We start from the raw sequence: 20,162 nt of genomic DNA on the forward strand, positions 1-20,162 counted from the left end.
TCTTAAGTCAGTATCACAAAATTTAACAACTACCCTTTTTTCTCTGTATATGTGGGGGTTTTTTAGGCCTATTCCAGTGCTTAAAAAAAAAAAAAAAAAAAANAAAAAAAAAAAAAAAAAAAAAAAAAAAAAAAAAAAAAAAAAAAGAAGAGCTTAGTCCAACGATACATTTTTATGTTGTTTAAATAAGGTAAAATTGAAAAAAAATTTATGAAAATTTTTATTCTTTTGATGACGTTAAAAGCTAATGCACTTCATTTCGTTTCTTTCTTTCAAAAGCTCTTAGTTCAGTCTAAACAATCTAACCAAAACAGTCAATTCTAGATGTGTTTTTAATCAAAGTCATTTATCAAAATAATAGAAAATAGCATAAATCTGTCAATTTCAACATTTAGGAATTTTTATGGCAATTTTAAGATTAAATTTGTGCATTTGCCTATAAAAATAAGATCATGATAATATAAATTTCTCATGCTATTGTTAATTGTCACATAACAAACTTTTACAGTATTTTAAAACAAATTTTATTAGTTTATCAAAAAACTGTACTTAATGTATTTGTATTTAGAGATAAAAATAAACAAAACTGTACTTACAGTTCCTTGAAGTAAATCTTGTGCTCCACTAAGTACATCAATTGACTTAGATAGCTCTTCCTTCTTGTATCGACTTTCACACATTTCCGATAATTTACGCCTTTGTTCATCAGTGTAGTTTCTCTGGTCATAGTTTATATTTTCAATAGTATCATTAGTCAAATAACGATTCAAAAGTGAGCCTAAGTCAGATATCAACTCTTTATTTTTAAAGTCGAAAGGTAGACGATCAGTTCTTTTCTAAAACGAAACAATATTATAACTTGACTTATAAAAGTATCCAGATTAAAAGATGCGTCAGGACAAAAAGTATTAGAAACTTAGTTTATTTGCTTATAAATACTTTTTTTCTTAAGAAGTAGCAAACACAATTGTATATTTTATTTAAAGTTACAAAGAGTCATTTGATTTCAAGCAGGATGGGCAAATTCACAACATATAGAAACAGTTAATTGCTTACATTGTTATTTTTCTTGACAAATAGCAAACAAACCTACATATTTTATTTAATGAAACAAAGAGTTAACTAAATTTCAAGTCAAAACCAATTCAAAACCAAAAGAAACAGTATCAAATTGCTTACATTTAAGTTGACAAATAACAAATACACTTGTACATTTTATTTAAAGCTACAAAGAATTAATAGATTTCCAATTTGACAGACAAGTTCACAAATAGTATTGAATTGCTTACATTTATATTTTTCTTGGCGAATAGGAAACACATTTGAATACTTTATTTAATGCAGTGAGTTAATTGATTTCAAGCCTGATTGGCAAATTCAGAATATATAAAAATAGTATTTGATTGCTTATATTTATATTCTCTTGACAAATCCAAACACACATGTATATTTTATTTAATGTAACACGAATTAGTTGATTTCAGATTGAGAGGCAAGTCATAACATACAGAAATAGTATTTAATATTCCTTACATTTATGTATCTCTAGCCAAATACCGACACACTTCTTTATTTTATTAAATACTATTAAGAATTAATTAATCTTCAGTCTGATAGGTAAACTCACAACAGAATTAAATTTATAGATAAACTATCTTTTATAAGGCAAATCTACATATCTACAAAAAAAAAATCATGTAAAAAAAGAAAACTGGAAAATCTGTTAAATACATACACATAAAACAAAATAATTTGGAACATAAAAAAAAATATTTGCTTTAAAATGACAAAGTAAGTTGTAAAAGCTTAAAGGAGGAACAGATTTACGAATATAGCTATATTTGGAAATAGTATAAAACACTAATTTATTCTAACAAGTTCTTAAATATGATAGTTTTCAATAATAAAATGTTTCCTAAACAGATTCTTTATAATTATACACATTTTAAAACAGATTTTTGCAAATTCCCTAAAATGTCAGTTTATCTCTTCTTTAATTAAGCTTTTAACAATATCACAATAAAAACTAGTAACATTTCTAATTAATAAGGATAATTATTCAATATTTAGTTATACAGTCATAAACCTAATAATATATGACTTTATCGACTTTGAAGGAAAAAAAGTGGATAAAAACAATAAACTTTTTTAAAAAGGGATAACTAATGATTTATAGTTTCATAATATATTATGATTAGAGTAGTTCTTTAATTTAAAAATAATAACTGTCATTATTGTATGAAGTCGGTATTTTTTATTATTTCTTTATATATATTATAGAGATTGGCATAGAACAACATTTTACAGAATCTATATTACTGCTGGCATTTTCACAAATTTAATTTATTTATTTTCACTTTTTGATAAATTAAAATTTAACCAATTTCTAATATCTATATATATTACAGTAGTTATAACTCTAATATATAATAATTATAGTAGTTTAAAATTAGCATTTTTTAAAATGAGAAGATTGGTTTAAAACTTAAAATAAAACAAGCTATAATAAATTAAAATACTAACTAATGGTTTTGGAGTGCTTCTTGGATCAGGATATTGATTATATTTTTCTAAGAAGAAGGTGTTATTAGGAGCATAATTAATTTTCTTGAGAGGAACTCTTGAAAATATTGAATGAGGCAAAGTGATGAAAATCAAGAAAGTAATGAAGAGAATGAGGTTCAAGAAAATAAGCCACCTCAAAAACACAAAATAGGAGACAACTCCAGTTCCATGTAAACCTAAAAAAGGTAATCAACTGTTTAGTCCAGTTTAAAGAGAAAAAAAAATTAAATCTTTTGAAAAAATGCAAACTGAAATAAACATAAAAATAATTTTTTTTAATACAAATATACTTACATTTACCTCATTTTTATATGCTGGCTAAAACAAAGTTGGAATTGGTCAGAAAATTTTGTTTTTAACACTTAACTAAACTAAATATATATAATAAAATAAGAAGTTAACTATTAAAATAAGAAATAAAATTTTTTGTCTATTTTTTTTTAGAAAAAAAAAGGGTTTTTTTTTGCAACACTGTATTTGATTTCATGAATTAATTTAGGTCATAGCTAATTTATATAATTAAATGAACTAATTTGTTAAAAAATACAGGTTAAAAAATGCAGCTCAGACCAAAATTTATAATTTTTCAGAGTGCTTCAAAGATATCAAAATACATATGTAAACTACAACTACATTCAAATTATGGTTCCTAGAAAATTATGAAGTAATACTGATTAAAATATAAGTCCAAATTTTATGATTTAATTCATACCACATTTAAATCAATCTACAGCTAGTAAATCATATATAGAAGATCAGTCGTTATGGTTTTGTTTATGAAATTTAATTTAAATTATTACTCTTTATATACTGGTACTTTAATTTTCTAAACCGATTTAGGTTATAGACTATAAGATTTAAATTTTGAATCTTTTTTTAATTTTTAGAAAGACTAAACGATTTAAAAACTTAAAAAGATTGTAATTAATTTCAAATAAGATTTTTTATTTTATTTTAAGATTAATTACTACTATAAAGAATGTTTTTAAGACTACAATATTATTTTAATAATATAGATATATAACCTATTGCCCACGGGATATAAATTGCCCCAGAAATCTTCTAACTTGGCCTGGAAACTAAGTTAAATATTAATAAAATTTTAAAGAAAAAAAATCTTTTTTAATCTTTAACCATGCTCCGTAACAAGAATGACTGATTTAGTTCATAACTTTCCCAAATAACCGATAATGAACCACTTTCTTTTAAAAGATTTGTTTGTGGCAATGGTTTCATTGCTGGCAGAAAATGTAATTTTCCGCAACTTTGCAGGATAAAAAAAAGATAAATAAAAAAAATTAGAAATTCGACATCTATGACATTAATCTGATAGTAACTATACTAACAAATTTTGTTTTCAGAACAACAGGTAAATTTAACTTTTGGGATAGATACAAATTTTAATTTTCTTTATATACCTACACATTTTTCTTAATAATTTGCTTTGTAATCTTGTAAGTATATCTTATAACATTTTTTTAATTAAATACTTTTATTCATTTATTTTTATTACTGTCCGAAGTAAGAAATTAGCTATATAAGTGTAAGTCATCTATTTCACTCACAAAAACAATCCCAATAAGTCTAGCATTTTTACATTTATATTATGATATTATTGACAACCAACATTGAAGTTCTCATAACTATCTATGCAAAATGGTTGTGCAGCTCTAATAATGAAATTTTTTTTCATGATATATTAGATTAGTATTTTGATAGATTGAATAGATTACTATGATTTTCAACATTTGTACTTTTATGCAATTATGACAATAATAAATAAAGTTCTTATGCTTAATATTTTGAATATTAAAGTAATTCACTTAAAGTAAATCAAATATTAAAACTTGCAATTACGATAAAATTTTGATATTTAACATTCCTGCATGCTTAATAGTATACTAAGAGGAAGATATTATTACACAGTAAAACTAAATTACTGAAAATTTAATTATAACCAAATTTCATTCAAGAACATGATTTTCACAAATTTACCTTCAATGCGTTTTAATGTTGCATGCCATAATTCAAACTTTGTTGTAGATTGCTGAACACTTGCCCACATGTCATTAACCTAAAAAATAAAAATAAAAAATATTAATAAAATAAATATTTTTCATATTTTAAAAGAAAATAAGATTGTTTCAATTTCAATTTATTATGGAAAAACAAACAAAAAAATAAAAACTTATACTGTAAGACAAACATTAAAAACATCAAAAACCAAAAGAGAATATTAGTTTGAAAGAGAATATCAATAAAAAAATAATTAAAAAAACAAGACAACCTAAAAAATAAAAATGCATAAACATAAATCCTATAAATTTAAATGAAAACACAAGTATAATTTTAAAAAAATACTTGTAAGCACGGATAAAATTTTTTTTAAAAAGATAGGCAGAAATTTTGGCTCTATAAACATGTTGCAGCATCATTTCTGAGACTCAAAATAAAGAGAAATACTGAAATATAGCAGAATCAATTAAGCAAAGTAAGTTGTTAATCATAAACACGAACAAAGTAAATTTTAAAACAAAATATCTAAATACCCATTTTACATTTATTAAATAAACATCTAAAAAATTTAAACATCTAAATTATAACATCTAAATTATAAAAAATCTTAATTTTCAGAATTTATTTATGAAAATAAATTAAAAAAATAATGTTTTGATTATTCGAAGTAAGCTTGGTTCCATTTGCTTTGGACAATCAAGATTCTACAGTATATTTAAATTATAGATATTCATTTTAGATCAAAAATTTCAGAAGAATTTATTGTATTTATCAAATACTTTATGAAATTCATTGATTAAAAAAGGTTAAAAAAATAAAGGCATTTAAGTACAGTGGAACTTTTTGACCAATTTCAAGTTTCTGCATTAAAACAAAATTTAAAATTTGTGAAAATCATGCATTAAATGTATTTAACAAATTACACCCAAAATAAACATTTTGTAAATCTAAGTTAAAACATGAAATCTAAGCTATTTCATGAAGGAAATTTCAATTTCAGAGTTACAATATTCAGTAACTGAGAGCTGAAATATTATAGTAATAAAATTTTTTTTGGAGAGTAGAGAGTGAAACTTATAAAAAGATCAACTAAAGTGACAATATCTTACACATGAAGTTGTATTCACAACTTAGATAAACTTTGGTTTATAAAAAACACCTAATATGTTTCTTTTCTTCTAATGTGACCACTAAACCCCCTTTTTTTTTTTTAAATTATTCATTAATGTAAGTTAAAAAAAAAAAAAAAAGATGTTATAGATTAAAGTTCTACTAAAAAAGAAATTATAAAACGCAATGCATTAAAAAAGAATGCAACGTCTTTTGATTGCAAAAAAGTAAACAGATAAAAATATTTTGATTATTATTATTTAAGTTACAATTATAATGCCACAATAGAGAAAACTTGTTAAAAGATGTTTTTGCAAACATTTTACCTAATCAATAATTGTAAAGTTCATCATAAGAGTTATGTGCTATAAGATATAAATATTTAAAATAAGATATTTACTTGCAACCATACAGATTTATCCTGTCGATCATGAATGGGTATTGTATCCAAAATAGCATTCCTAAAAATATTAAAATATTCATAATTACTTAGAATTCAAGAAATACACTGATGTAACATTTAAAATTCTAATACAACTTTAACTGATCATATTTTCAAAAAAAGTATATAGTGATACCAGGAATCGTAAATATCATGATATTTTCGAAAATATCAAAAATATCAGATATTTTGATATATATCCGATATTTTGATATATATTCAAATTTTTGTTTTATATTTAGTATCTTCAATATAAATTAACTTTATTGTTAGGAATTGTTTTTCAGACATTATATACAAATTTAAAACGTAAAATAATTCATTTTATATACATTCTAAATTCCTAATGTTAATTGTAATTAATAAATTTATAATTTTTATAAAATAAAACATACATTTCTTTTTAAATAAAAAAGGTTCTCTGAAACAAAATCTTTTGCAATCACCAAAATACAGGACATTTTTATTTTACTNAGCAGGTGCAATCTAAAACAAGATTTTTGTAGGAAGTAAAGATAGTGTGAATGGTAGCATGAGTTTGTGGAGTGATTAAAAGAAATCTTGAAATAACGTGGGGGATATTTTAGAAATTTTGCTGAAAATATCGAAAATATCATGATATTTATTTCAAAATAAATATCGGATATATATCTTGATATATATCATGATATATATCCATTGATATATATCAAGGAACCCTGAGTGATATAAAGAATTTTTTTGTTGTCTTTGTAAACAAATATGCCAACTTGTAGATAAGAAGCAATTTTCCCAGAGTAAGTAAAAATGTTAGGAGCATAGGATTAGAATCAATTATAGGTTCTTTCTATTTTGTATTTCCGTAACTTAAACGTCTGGAAATTATGAATAATTAATTCATGGTAGATATTATGCTTGCATTAAATTTTATTACCATAATAGATCTTTAGCTATTTTAAGCAAGATGATTGTATATAAAATCTATGGCTCTTGTTTTAATCATCATAAGTGACTAAAAATTTTTATAAAAGTAAAACTAACAGCACTAAATGCCAATACAAACAGTTTACATTGATTGCTTTAATTAATATTAACTGTCAAATACTCATTCCTCATTGAAAAAAAATGGAAATAGTATATGATATTTAAAAAAAAAAATTAATCTAATTTTTAACATTTTATAAAAGTTTATAATAAAAAAATAAGTTTGGACAGTTTTGATTTTTTCTGTTGTATTACAATTTAGATATTTCCGATTGGTGCTAATGAGTTTATCTAGAATATTTCAAAACACTTTTTAACTGTAGAAATTTCTAAAATATCCATATTGTGAAGGAAAAAAAACCTATTTTATATTGTTTATCATGCAATGAGGATTCACTCAATATAAATTACTTGCTAATAGATACAGAACATACAAAGTCAAGAAGTAGCTAGCATTGAAATATAATCCTACCTATTTATACTGTTACAAGTCTAGTTAAAAAAATACTAAAGGCATTTAAGAAATGAAAAAAAAATAGTAAAATTGAAGAAATAAAAATGGCAAAATTTCAAACTTTTTATCCAGAGCCTCTTGATTTTCATAGCAACTGACCACATGTGAATGACGTGAAGTGCTAAAGCACTTTTTTGACCAGCAACTTCGTTTGTCATTTAAAACTTCCACTTCCATAAAAGAAGGAATCAAATTTCTTTTCTTTCCTTTAAGTCTCAAAGTGTCTGAAAATATACGAGCATCATTTATTGTCATAACTTTGTCTTTCTTTTGACGACTATCCCCATACTTTAAATAGGTGTCGTTTTCAGAAATACTATCACTCTCAATTTTGTTTGATTCATCATTAAAACGCTTCCTGGGAGAAATTCTAACACTTAGATTGTTTTGTGATTCATCAGTATGGTATTGTGGAACAGATTCATCACCTGAATGATATTCTCTAAAATGTTTATCAGGTCTCATACGAATAGATCTCTGTTCATCGTTCAAAACAATTTGGTGGTGACTATGGTGTCTAAAATTTTCATCTCTTTCAGGTACACAATTATCCTCTTGCTTATTGATTGTTTTTACTTTTGATCTAGCACCAGTTTCTTTTGATACATTTCCAGCATATATTATTTTGTTTCTAGAAGATCCTGATTCTAATCTATCGACAAAAACTTTGCTATATTTTGTTTCCTCAGAGAATTGGTCAAAGGGTTCCCTTTCATAATTTTCTGTTGTGTTAGGTGAGAGCTTTGTGCTTTGTTTATCTTCTGAATCATATGTTTCAGAAAACTTTTTATTGTGAGAATCACGTTTAGAACCTTGATAATCAAGAAAATGTTCTCTTTTATCAGAATATTGGATAAACCTCTTGTTTACGCTTTGCTCTTGATAATTGCCTTGCCCTGCAATATTTTTACTATCATATTTTGTGTCATGATAATCAGGTGAATACCCACCAACTTGTTGATTATTGACAGGTCGAACAAACCTCATATTTAAATCTTGCACTTTATAATTCACTTGTGTTGCACTATTCCTATCATCATAATTTGACTTTTGATTGTCAGAAAAATGCTCACCAACTTGTTTATTTCTATCAGGCTGAACTAATCTACTATTTAAATTTTGTTCTTCATAACTCACTTGTCTTTTATTAATTCTATCATCATATTTTGAGTCTCGATAGTCATGTTTCCTATTTAAATTTTGTTCTTCATAACTCACTTGTCTTGCATTAATTCTATCATCATATTTTGAGTCTTGATAGTCATGCTTCCTATTTAGATTTTGTTCTTCGTAACTCACTTGTCTTGCATTAATTCTATCATCATATTTTGAGTCTTGATAGTCATGAAAATGTTCTTTAATAGGTTCATTTTTATTAGGTTGAATAAATCTTCTATTTACGCTTTGTTCTTCATAACTCACTTGTCTTGCACTCATTCTATCATTATATTTTGAGTCCTCATAGTCATCAAAATGCTCATTATTATTAGGTTGAATAAACCTTCTATTTAAGCTTTGTTCTTGATAATTCACTTGTCTGGCACTATTTCCATCATCAGCATAATATGGCTTAATTTCTCTAACTTTTGAAATTTTTTGTTCATTACCTTCATAATTTTTTGATACTTTAATACCACTCCGAGAAAAATCCTGCTGTTTATGATAATCAACATTAGCCAGATTAGCTGCTTGTTTACCTTCTATATTAATTTCATAGTTAAATGAATCAGATTCAATATATTTTGGTTTGTTTTTTGAAAGCTTACTTACAGAAATATTAGATTCCATATAATTATGACTATTTGTATATGGCTGCAGTTTCTTATTTTTATTAATGTATGGTGTTTCTCGATGCAAATCAGTTTGAATAACATCTTTAGCAACACCTTGCGAATACAGTTTTGGATCTTTCTTGGAAGAACTTCTTTTGCTGAATGAATATTCATTTTGATATTCAGAACTCAGATGGGATTGATGCCTTTTGGGATGAGAAACAACTTCATCATGCTGAGAAGCTTTTTTAGCTTGCTCATTTAAACCAATTGAATGCTCAGGGAGATCTGCAGCCCTCAATTCCACAAATCTTTCTGTTCTATCTCTGCTTTGCATTTTTGCAACATAACTGTTACCTTTCCCTTCAAATTCTTGAAGCTCAACTGTATTTTGATAGGATGAATTTGGAGGGTGTCTTGAATTTCCTCTCAAAGAAAACGGATGAATGTTTTCCCCATATTCATCACGATTCTGATGAATGTTATTAACATGCCTTCTATCCATTATGCCACAGGTACTTTTTAGAAACTGATGAATACGGTGAACATCTTTACTCAATATTTATCTGTATAGATTATTTTAAGAAAATGGATGAATATTTTCCTTATATTCATCAGGATCCTGATGAAAGTTATTCACATATCCAAGGTTTTTAAAAAACTGATGAATATTTAAAAAGGCTTCAGACAATAGTTATCAGTGAAGATAACTTTATAAATTTAAACACCTGACAATATCTAGAACTCATCAGATTAAAGAGCATTACTAAATAATAAAAGGCAGGTTACTAAGCAATTGAGATATGAGAACATTAATAAATCGAAAGTGAAAGAGACAGTGCAAAGATAAGATAATACGGAAGCAGCAAATAAAAAAAAGCTACTGATAAGAGTTCTGCAAATAGAAATGTCTTTTGCTTAATAACAATGAAAGAGGTGGAATTTAAGACTTATCATCCTCACACAAAAACTATCTCTAAAACAAATAAATAAAATTTCCTATTTATTTAATCTCTTTTATATTAGTTCCATTTTTAAGTTCTTAAATTAATATGAAATGCTTTGAATTAAAATCATTTTTGGCAAAATCATTTTCAATTACACAAAATTTTAGAAAAATTAAAAATGATAATAATTGATGTTACTGAAAAGTTTAGAAATATGAACTCAATAAAAATACCTGTATTTCTTTTTCTCACTCATTCGAATAGGAAAATTTCTTATGTTTTGTAATTCTTTTTTCTTTTCTTCATCATTAAGATCAGCACCAAATTCTTCAAAACTGTCAACCTAAATAATAAAATTTAAATTGAACAATTATTAATAAAATTTCCTTTTACATACTATCTAAAGCACTAATATTTTTTATGCTCAAAATTTTATGTTGATTTTATCACAAGTACTGTTTTTGTGAGAAACTGGGATCAAGAAGTAAAAAATATATTAAAGCAAGCAGGTATCAATATAGTAACCAATCAACTATAACCCAGAACCTGAGACCAGATTCTTCAAAGCTTTCCAGCAAAGGAAGAAAAAATAAGCTTAATAAATGTAAGTAAAATTTTATAATAAATATATAATACACCAATTCATAATATTTTTTATTCATAAATTTATGTTGGTTTTTCACAAGGCATTGGTCAAGAATAGATAAGTGCAAGTAAAGAGCATTATATAAATAAAGCTTTTTACCAAGATTAAAACTTAAGATATAAATGTTAAAAACTGTTAACTATATAAACGAAAATTGAACTTAAGAAATGTAAACGAAATTTCAAAATAAATATAAACGGCTTGGTGCAAAGTAGTAATAAGCAACAATTTATCTAAAGGTGTTACTTTTGTATCAAACTATTCTTCAGTATTAGTTTTGTATTAGTTTATCTATCATAGAGTTCAAGATAGGTAATTTAAAAGTTTTTGAGTTTACATTAGATAACCACACAGCAGTTAAAAACATCGATGTGGAAATTGTGATTTTTTTCCCTCATTAAAAACACTATTCTGAGTAGTTGGAAAATGTGGTACCAATATTATTACCAGTAGCTCTCCATACCTAAAGTGCTAATTCATAATATTTTTTATTTTCATAGTTTTATATTAATTTCTTAATAGCAATTTTAGAAAGAAAAACAACAGAATTCAAGTATATGAATAAATTAGTTATGGTTCATAAATGACATCACGCTTGGGGAGGGGGGGTTGTGTAATTGTGACAAGGTAGAGAGATAACAAAAAGTGTGGCATCTCACATTTTAGTTAAAATAAAAACATTTAAAATAAGCAAATTAAATAATTTTTCAACAAAATAAATACACATATGATAATTATTATTGTTACACTCACTAATGTCATTAAAATATACAGTCAAAATTTGAAAAATGATTTTTAATGTAAGGCTTGTTTTCTGAGCTGCGTTTTTGTATATGTTTACGTAACATAGTAAAAAATATAGTTAAAAATATATTTAGAAAATATTTCATCTGTTGCGCAAAAGTAAATATTCTAGTTTTCTTGATGTTTTTAATTTATTTCAAGAAGTGAATATGCAATTTTTTCTCAGAACTCACATTAGTACATATACCTTGAATTACAAAATATTTATATGTCAACAATATTCTACAATGTTAAACAACTGCAATCCGTTTCATGACTAAATTTTTTTATTTATTGGCACTGCAAGTAATACTATATCATTGTTTTGAATTATTTCCAGTAAAATCCTTAAATGCATTATCAAGCTATGCACGGCATCCTTTTATGGAAAATACTACCAAAGATGATGATCAATGTCTCGCGACTTTTTCTGACATAATTGATTTTTTAAACTAATTAACTATTTAATTTCAAAATGGAAAAAAAATTGAATTCATATCAGAAGCTTTCCATAAGAAAAGACAAACTTACTTCACATAGTATTGGAGATATTTGTAATGATGGAATATTTGGTTTTCGAGGAATAAATATGTATATTGTTTCATATGTCATATTGGTAGAAATAAAAAAAATTGTAAAAACATTTAACTGAGGTAAACACAGGGCAACAATATTCTACAATGTGAAAGTATCAAATAGCTGAAAGCAATACTTTCACAACACAGTTTCAATGTATTTGATATCATTTATCATTATGTATCATTTTCAACAAAAAACTTACATGAATTACTAAATTAAGTTGTGGACCCTTTTTCAGGAAATATTACCAAAGNTTAATTTCAAAATGGAAAAAAAATTGAATTCATATCAGAAGCTTTCCATAAGAAAAGACAAACTTACTTCACATAGTATTGGAGATATTTGTAATGATGGAATATTTGGTTTTCGAGGAATAAATATGTATATTGTTTCATGTGTCATATTGGTACAAATAAAAAAAATTATAAAAACATTTAACTGAGGTAAACACAGGGCAACAATATTCTACAATGTGAAAGTATTAAATTAACCAAAAGCAATACTTTCACAACACAGTTTTTAATTTCTTGTTTTCAATGTATCTGATATCTTTTATCATTATGTATCATTTTCAGCAAAAAACTTACATGAATTACCAAATTGTGTTGTGAACCCTTTTTCAGGAAATATTACCTAAGATAATATGGGATATCTTATAACTTTTATAATGTAATTTATTTTTCTAAAAATTATTTTCTTATATGAAAATAAATAGTTTTAATAAATTTTAGAAGCTTTAAAACAGGTGACAAGTTTCTGATCGATGCAAAAATTCACTGGGAAAAAAAAAATTTCCCATGGATTCTAGCATTATGTCCAAAATGCTTATTAGTCTGAGACTGTATTGTCAAAAACTACCAATACTAGTCAAAAACTACCTTCAGCAGTTCAAAAAACTAAGTCAGTATTCATAATTCAGTGAGTAGTCCAAAACTCTTATTTTCAGAAAAATTTTGTAGAAGTTTCATTTATTTAATTTAAGCAATACGAAAATATTCAGAAATCAGCAATGACGAATTTTCATATGACAAAGTTAACAACTTATTTAATTAAACTATTATCAAATATTTATCCATGTCTTTAAAATGTATTTAATAAAACCAATTAAATCAATAATAGTTGGTTCAAACCCCTCATTTTTAACTGTTTAAAACTAAATTTCATGTGAAAAATGCTGTTGTGAAAATGGCAAAAACTATAATATGAAAAATAAAAAAATTACTAATTTGACAGCTTTAAAAAAATATATATTATTTAAAAAAAAAAGTTTACATTTAGTAAGTGGTTCAAAATTCCTCTGTTTGAAACTAAATTTTGTAGAGATTTCATTTAGGAAAGCTAAAAGATATTCAATGAAACCAATTGAATCAACAATAATTGGTTCAAACCCTATTATTTTAAACTTTCTAAAAACTAAATAGTGAAAAATTTTATGTGAAAAAAGCTAACAGTTATGAAAATGGCCAAAACTATAATATGTAAAAGAAAAGTAAAAAAAAATACCAATTCTACATCCTTAAAATAGAAAGAAACATATACTTTAGTGTTAATTATTCAAACTATAATGAACTTCAAGGACAAAGCTTCACATATATAACTTACACTAAATCTATAAAGAGTTAAAACTTTCATAATTAACTTGTAAAATTTAAAAAATTAATGAAATCTATGATTTAAATCAAGCTAGTTATAAGCAAGCTTAATTTTATACTACAATAAGTACATTTAAGTGTGCTTATTTTATTGTAAGTAATATTTTGAGAAAATTTAAATACATCTTTGGACAGTTTTGAATAGTAAATACAATGTGCCCTATCCAAAATCAACTAGTGTAGTTTTCTATGTGTAAGTATAAACTTACTCCATCAAATGACTGTGATATTTGTAAAGATGGAAGATTTAGAGATGAGAGAAAACTTGGCTTCTTTGTAACAAATGAGCGTGGCCGAGGCTTATCAACATCATGCTGTTCATTTGTATCAGATTTTCGAGGAAATGTTGAAGCTTTTGCAGTCTTTGTTTTATTTAAAGTTTTATATTTTTTACGACCAATTGTATTACTAGGCAATACACTACAAATTTCAGTTTTTATATCATTTTCGGTCATATCTTCGATGTCATCATCAGAGTCTAAAATTAAAAAGAAATATGAGTATTTTAAATATTCTTTTTATAAGTGAATTTTAAAAAATGTAGTATAAAATGCTTGAGGTATAAAATAAAGATATATTTTTTTTAATTTGCTGTTTCAATTAGCAAAATTTATACATCAAAAATAAGTAATTATTCTGCGTGTTAAGGTTTGCTAAGAAATAAAAAAAATTAGGAATGAAAATAAATAAAATGACAGTTGCAAACACCATAAGAATGCAAACGCAATATAGGAAATAAATAAGTTATTACAAGACAAAAATTATGCAACTATTACAAGTCACAATTATGCAACTTTAATAATACATTATTAAAATTTACATAATCAATTACTTAAAACTTATTGAAAAATTTATAACCCTAAAAGTATATCTGCATTTCACACATTTTTGAAAACAGAAGATAAAAGAAATTCAAAAATCTGAAACATTTGTATAAAAAAAAAAATAAAAAAATCCTCTTTGTGGTTTTAAATATATATTTTATAATATATTTTAATTTTATATAATATATTTCACATTTTGTTTTAAAATATATATGAAAAATGAAGTACAGGTTTATACCTATCATCAAATCAAATTTTAAGTCATTTAAAAATTTTAATCAACGCNAAATATGAGTATTTTAAATATTCTTTTTATAAGTGAATTTTAAAAAATGTAGTATAAAATGCTTGAGGTATAAAATAAAGATATATTTTTTTTAATTTGCTGTTTCAATTAGCAAAATTTATACATCAAAAATAAGTAATTATTCTGCGTGTTAAGGTTTGCTAAGAAATAAAAAAAATTAGGAATGAAAATAAATAAAATGACAGTTGCAAACACCATAAGAATGCAAACGCAATATAGGAAATAAATAAGTTATTACAAGACAAAAATTATGCAACTATTACAAGTCACAATTATGCAACTTTAATAATACATTATTAAAATTTACATAATCAATTACTTAAAACTTATTGAAAAATTTATAACCCTAAAAGTATATCTGCATTTCACATTTTTGAAAACAGAAGATAAAAAAAATTCAAAAATTTGAAACATTTGTACAAAAAAAAAAAAAATCCTCTTTGTGGTTTTAAATATATATTTTATAATATATTTTAATTTTATATAATATATTTCACATTTTGTTTAAAATATATATGAAAAATGAAGTACAGGTTTATACTTATCATCAAATCAAATTTTAAGTCATTTAAACATTTTAATCAACACACATGAGAAGTCATCATGCATTAAAAGTAAAACAGATTGATATCCAAAGAAATTTTAAAAAAAGGAGATAAAATCTATGAAAATTATGATGAACAATGATAAATACAATCAATTTTTACCTCGTGATGATATCCTATTTATGAATGATGTTTCAGGAGCAAAAGTAACATTAGATGGCTTTTTCAGCATCTAAAAATTAAAATTCAGGATAAACTTAAAATTACTTGGGTACATTATTTTATATTGATGATACACTTACAATTCAATATGACTGAAATAAGTATATAGATACATAAATCAGATAAAATCATACATTTCAATAATCATATCATTATAATATTATCATTAATACTAATAGTAGATAAATCTGTGATTGTGTAACTATAAAATTTAAAAATAATAATAATAATACGAATGATAAATTGCACAATTCACATAATAATGAAGGGGTGATCAAAAATAAACATAGCTTTTTAAAATTAAATCCGTTGCAACAGAATCAATACAATATCAAAACATATTAAAACCATCCTTTAACTATATCATTACTGTTCCTTAATAAAATCAAGATATTAGAGTTCATGTGTTTAAGATTTAAAATATTTATGCTTTTTTATTGTCTAAGCATTCAGAGTTTTTGTTTTCTCAAGTTTTCAAAGATATATAACTCATAGATAACAAATTCCTGTCAATCACACAATGAAGGAAAGAATAAAGCTACAAATATGAATTTAATTTCTTAGAGGAATTGAAGAATTAAACATAAGAAATAAAAAAAAAAATGAAATGAGAAGGAATGTACAAGAATCTAAATGAAAGATATGCAATAAAGAAAAAATCTGAGATGTTCATCATCATTCAATATTGATAGGTAATTACCACCCACTTATTAATCCTCACAGTTGAGAAAAAAATAAAACAGCCACAGTGTGGTTTAAAAGGAAGTCAAAGATAAATAAACTAAATAGATTGAATGCCTTACATGTTCAAGGGGATAAACTGTATGGTTAAAATAAATCAATTTTGTTAATTATTTTATTAAAACTAACAAAGAAATATATTTTTGGACTATTTTAAAAACCAGTTCTTGCTCATGTTCAATTATGTTTCAGCTATATCTTAAGGTTCAGGCTACCATTCCTTTGAGTAATATTTATAAGACCCTTTACCAAATTGAAAAATTCCATCGCATGTTTAATCAAAATGTCAAATATAAATAAAAATAGTTAAAACAAATATACATTTTTAAAAAATCTTAAAATTTTTACATCTCCAACAAGTTGTGTCAGTTTACAAAATACGTGTCCTAATAAACGTTTTACATACTCAAGTATCTCTTTTGGATGTATATTGATGCAAACATATTTATTTGCTCATATGAATATAACTATTTATTTAAAAAAAAACTTATTGCATAATTCTCATCGTTTATCAGAAAGTCACAACAGCAAAAGAAAACATGGACATTAAATAGGAATAAACCAATTTTCCATACAAAAAAAAAACTTGCCTGTTTTGACAACATAATTGAATTTCTACAAAAATTTGAAGCAGAGGTTAGAGTTATTAATACAATATACTAATACTAACTACTTAGAAAATTTATTTTCATTAAAAATTTGAAAAGATTGCTTATATGATATTTTCAGGCATTACAGATTAAATATTTATATGCCCAATCCTAATTTTTACATGTTCTGGTATATCAGCTATATAATTTTGGATCCCTTTGTAAATATAATAATTTATGATAGCTATTTGCAAATACGTATAGAGTAACTTGGAAACCTTTTTTTTTTTTTTCATCTATGTACATATGCCTGTTTGAAAAATCAACTGCTTTGTAAAATCAAATTCTCCCAGAACAAATGCAACTTTAATAAATGGCAGGCATTGTATACATTCATACGAGAAAAAAAAATTGCAGAGAAATGAATGTGATCATTTTAACAAAACTGTTGTACCACCTTATTGATGCATTAAGAAAAAGTTGTTTTTCTTACTCTAAAGAAAAGAAAGAAATTGGTTTTAACACAAGACATCAGACAAGATATTACTAAGGTTTATCTTTCTATGATTATTGAATCTCAGAAAGAGTATAAGACTAAAAGATATTAAAATGCATAACTTTAAATATTATTCAGGTGCAAAATTCTTTTTAAATTTGAATTAATTTAAAATAAAGTTATACTAAATAAAATATAAATTTTTTATAACAGGCATAAATTACAAAATGAGAGCAAAAACAATTTTTAAAACAATAAGATTTTTTCTTTACTTTGTCATGAGATTCATCACTAGATGATTCAAAGTCAATGGTATGAGATTCCTGATTTAATTTCTGAAGCTCCATGCCAAATTTCTTATATAAATGCAAGACTTGATTTTTAGTCTTATGGAAAGTTCTATAAAATAAGAAAATTTTAAAGTAAAGAAATTATTATCAATAATCTTATATCTTTAATGGTTACTAAAAACAAACGGCAGGCAAGTTTCTTTCCACCTAGAAAGTATCAAGGAAAAAAGGATGCCTTTACATTCAATGCAAGTTTTTATTTTTTCTAAACTCATAATTCCGTATATATACTTTTAAATATTTTTCATTCAAAATTTATTTATAGAAGCTTTTCTTCCAATTTCTACTAAATGTTTTTTAAAAACAAAACTATGTATCCATATTAGCAAATGAATTAGAAATTTTATAAGTATTCTTTAAAATCAATGTAAATATTGTGTTCTCTAAACATAAGATTTTTTTTAAGGCTTGTTTTCATAAAATATTTGTTTTCAAAATCTGTTCTTACAATTTTGACTAGGTATTTTTAGAAACAGTAAAAACAAAACAACAAGCCCAATTAGAAATCTTATTACTATTTCTTTACAATCAATGTAAATTTTAGCTTTTAAAACTCAATTCCTGATACATAGTTTTAGAGACTTGTTTCAATCAAAAATTTCATTTCAGGTGCTGTTCTTATAATTTTTTACTAAACGTTTTCGGAAACAGTAAAAGCAAAAGCACATATTTCTGTAGTAAACTATAGAAATCTTACTACAATATCTTTTCAATCAATGTAAATTTTTGTGTCTTCTAAGCTTGAAACTCTTTTTATACATTTAAAAAAAATTAAAAGCACATGTACTTTCAAAAACTTGTTTTCATTAAAAAAAAATTTCTAAAAACATAGTAAGAACCACATTTCCATATTAATAAATTAATTAATAATTTCAAATAGTTTCTAAAAACAAACATAGAATTTAATGATTTATATGTAAGGTTACGAAAAAAAAATTTAATCTACAGATAGATTCCTATTTTAGTAACAGGCGCAAAAGTGACATTGATAAGATTTCCGTATTTTCCTTAAGTCACTCTAATACAAAAATTTATTCCATAAATGGTAACCTGTTAAAATAGTTTCCATAGACAGTTACTGTTTAATGGTAAAACGCTAAGATTACTAAAGCATATAAACATTAGTAAACAGATTATATACTTCTATTCCTAACGGAGGAAGTAAAAAGTGACTGAGCCAAAAAAACCTTCCAGTAAAACTATATATTTCATTAATATTCTATAGTACGTTAAAGCAACGCTTTTAAGTGCACCATCAATGGCATTATTAATATATTAATACTTAACATAGCGCTAGGATACGAAAAAGCTTAACATAATGTAATCGCAATTTAAAATTTTACTTTAAATGAGATTTTTGTGTTACGATAATCCCCCCTCGTGAATTTTAACGTTAGATAAAAAAAACTAATGAAGATAAAATACTGTAATGTAATACAAAATTAAGTATTATAACCATTAAAATGATGAAAACACAGCATAGAAACAAATTAAAAAATTTTTATTCCTACACTTATTTTGCATCGAAACCATATTCTTAAGAAATTCCTGTCATATCAAAAATTCAAGATGGAACAGAAATATTTCGCATAGAAATTATAATAATTCACAAACAACGAGAAACGAAAATTTTGAATTGTATTTTTGTTTATTTTCTATAAGAGTTCAATTGATCTAGTCAGCTTCTGGCTGATCGTTTCTGTAGCGTAGTTGGGACTTCAACTAGCTCATAAACCGGTAGAAGGGGAAAAATATGCGTTTTCGGATAAGCGAGCGAGAATCTTATGGGTGAAATACAATTGCCCATGAAAATCAGGTTATCGTTCGTATCTCCGAAATTAAATACGCGATTTTTTTCATATTTAGAGATAAGGGCTCTTCACTGCAAAGCATGTGCATATTCAAAAATAAGTTATAGGCCCGGAAGTTAAACAGAATGGTTCTCGATCACTGAATTCAGTATCACTGAGTAAGTATCACTGACTGTGGTCAGTGAGTTGGCGAGTCACCTTTTTGATCAGCCTGCGAATGGATCGTTTCTCGTTAAAGCGTTCTCTCGTAAAGTGCTCGACTTCGAAAACAAATTATCGTGTTTCCA

The 20,162-nt window shown here is 24.9% G+C and overlaps 1 protein-coding gene across 2 annotated transcripts in view; it reads right to left on the reverse strand.

Moving 5' to 3' along the window:
* The window catches only part of LOC107439778 (transmembrane channel-like protein 7), a 30,979-nt gene extending 11,199 nt beyond the window's left edge, over positions 1-19,780 (reverse strand). Inside the window, exons 1-9 of one of the 2 annotated variants that reach the window (XM_016052477.4) lie at positions 19,576-19,780; positions 17,987-18,113; positions 15,828-15,897; positions 14,199-14,467; positions 10,563-10,672; positions 6,092-6,152; positions 4,561-4,639; positions 2,524-2,741; positions 597-836 (exon numbers count right to left, since the gene is read on the reverse strand). In XM_016052477.4, the coding sequence (XP_015907963.2) occupies positions 597-836; positions 2,524-2,741; positions 4,561-4,639; positions 6,092-6,152; positions 10,563-10,672; positions 14,199-14,467; positions 15,828-15,897; positions 17,987-18,061 (1,122 nt within the window). In that variant the 5' untranslated portion in view covers positions 18,062-18,113; positions 19,576-19,780. Of the gene's footprint in view, positions 1-596; positions 837-2,523; positions 2,742-4,560; positions 4,640-6,091; positions 6,153-7,671; positions 10,162-10,562; positions 10,673-14,198; positions 14,468-15,827; positions 15,898-17,986; positions 18,114-19,575 lie in introns of those variants that run through there. The other variant, XM_071177816.1, reaches the window with a different exon arrangement.
* Positions 19,781-20,162: the final 382 nt, after the last annotated feature.

This window comes from Parasteatoda tepidariorum, chromosome 2 (genome assembly GCF_043381705.1).
Source record: "Parasteatoda tepidariorum isolate YZ-2023 chromosome 2, CAS_Ptep_4.0, whole genome shotgun sequence".
Taxonomy (NCBI): Eukaryota; Metazoa; Arthropoda; class Arachnida; order Araneae; family Theridiidae; genus Parasteatoda; species Parasteatoda tepidariorum.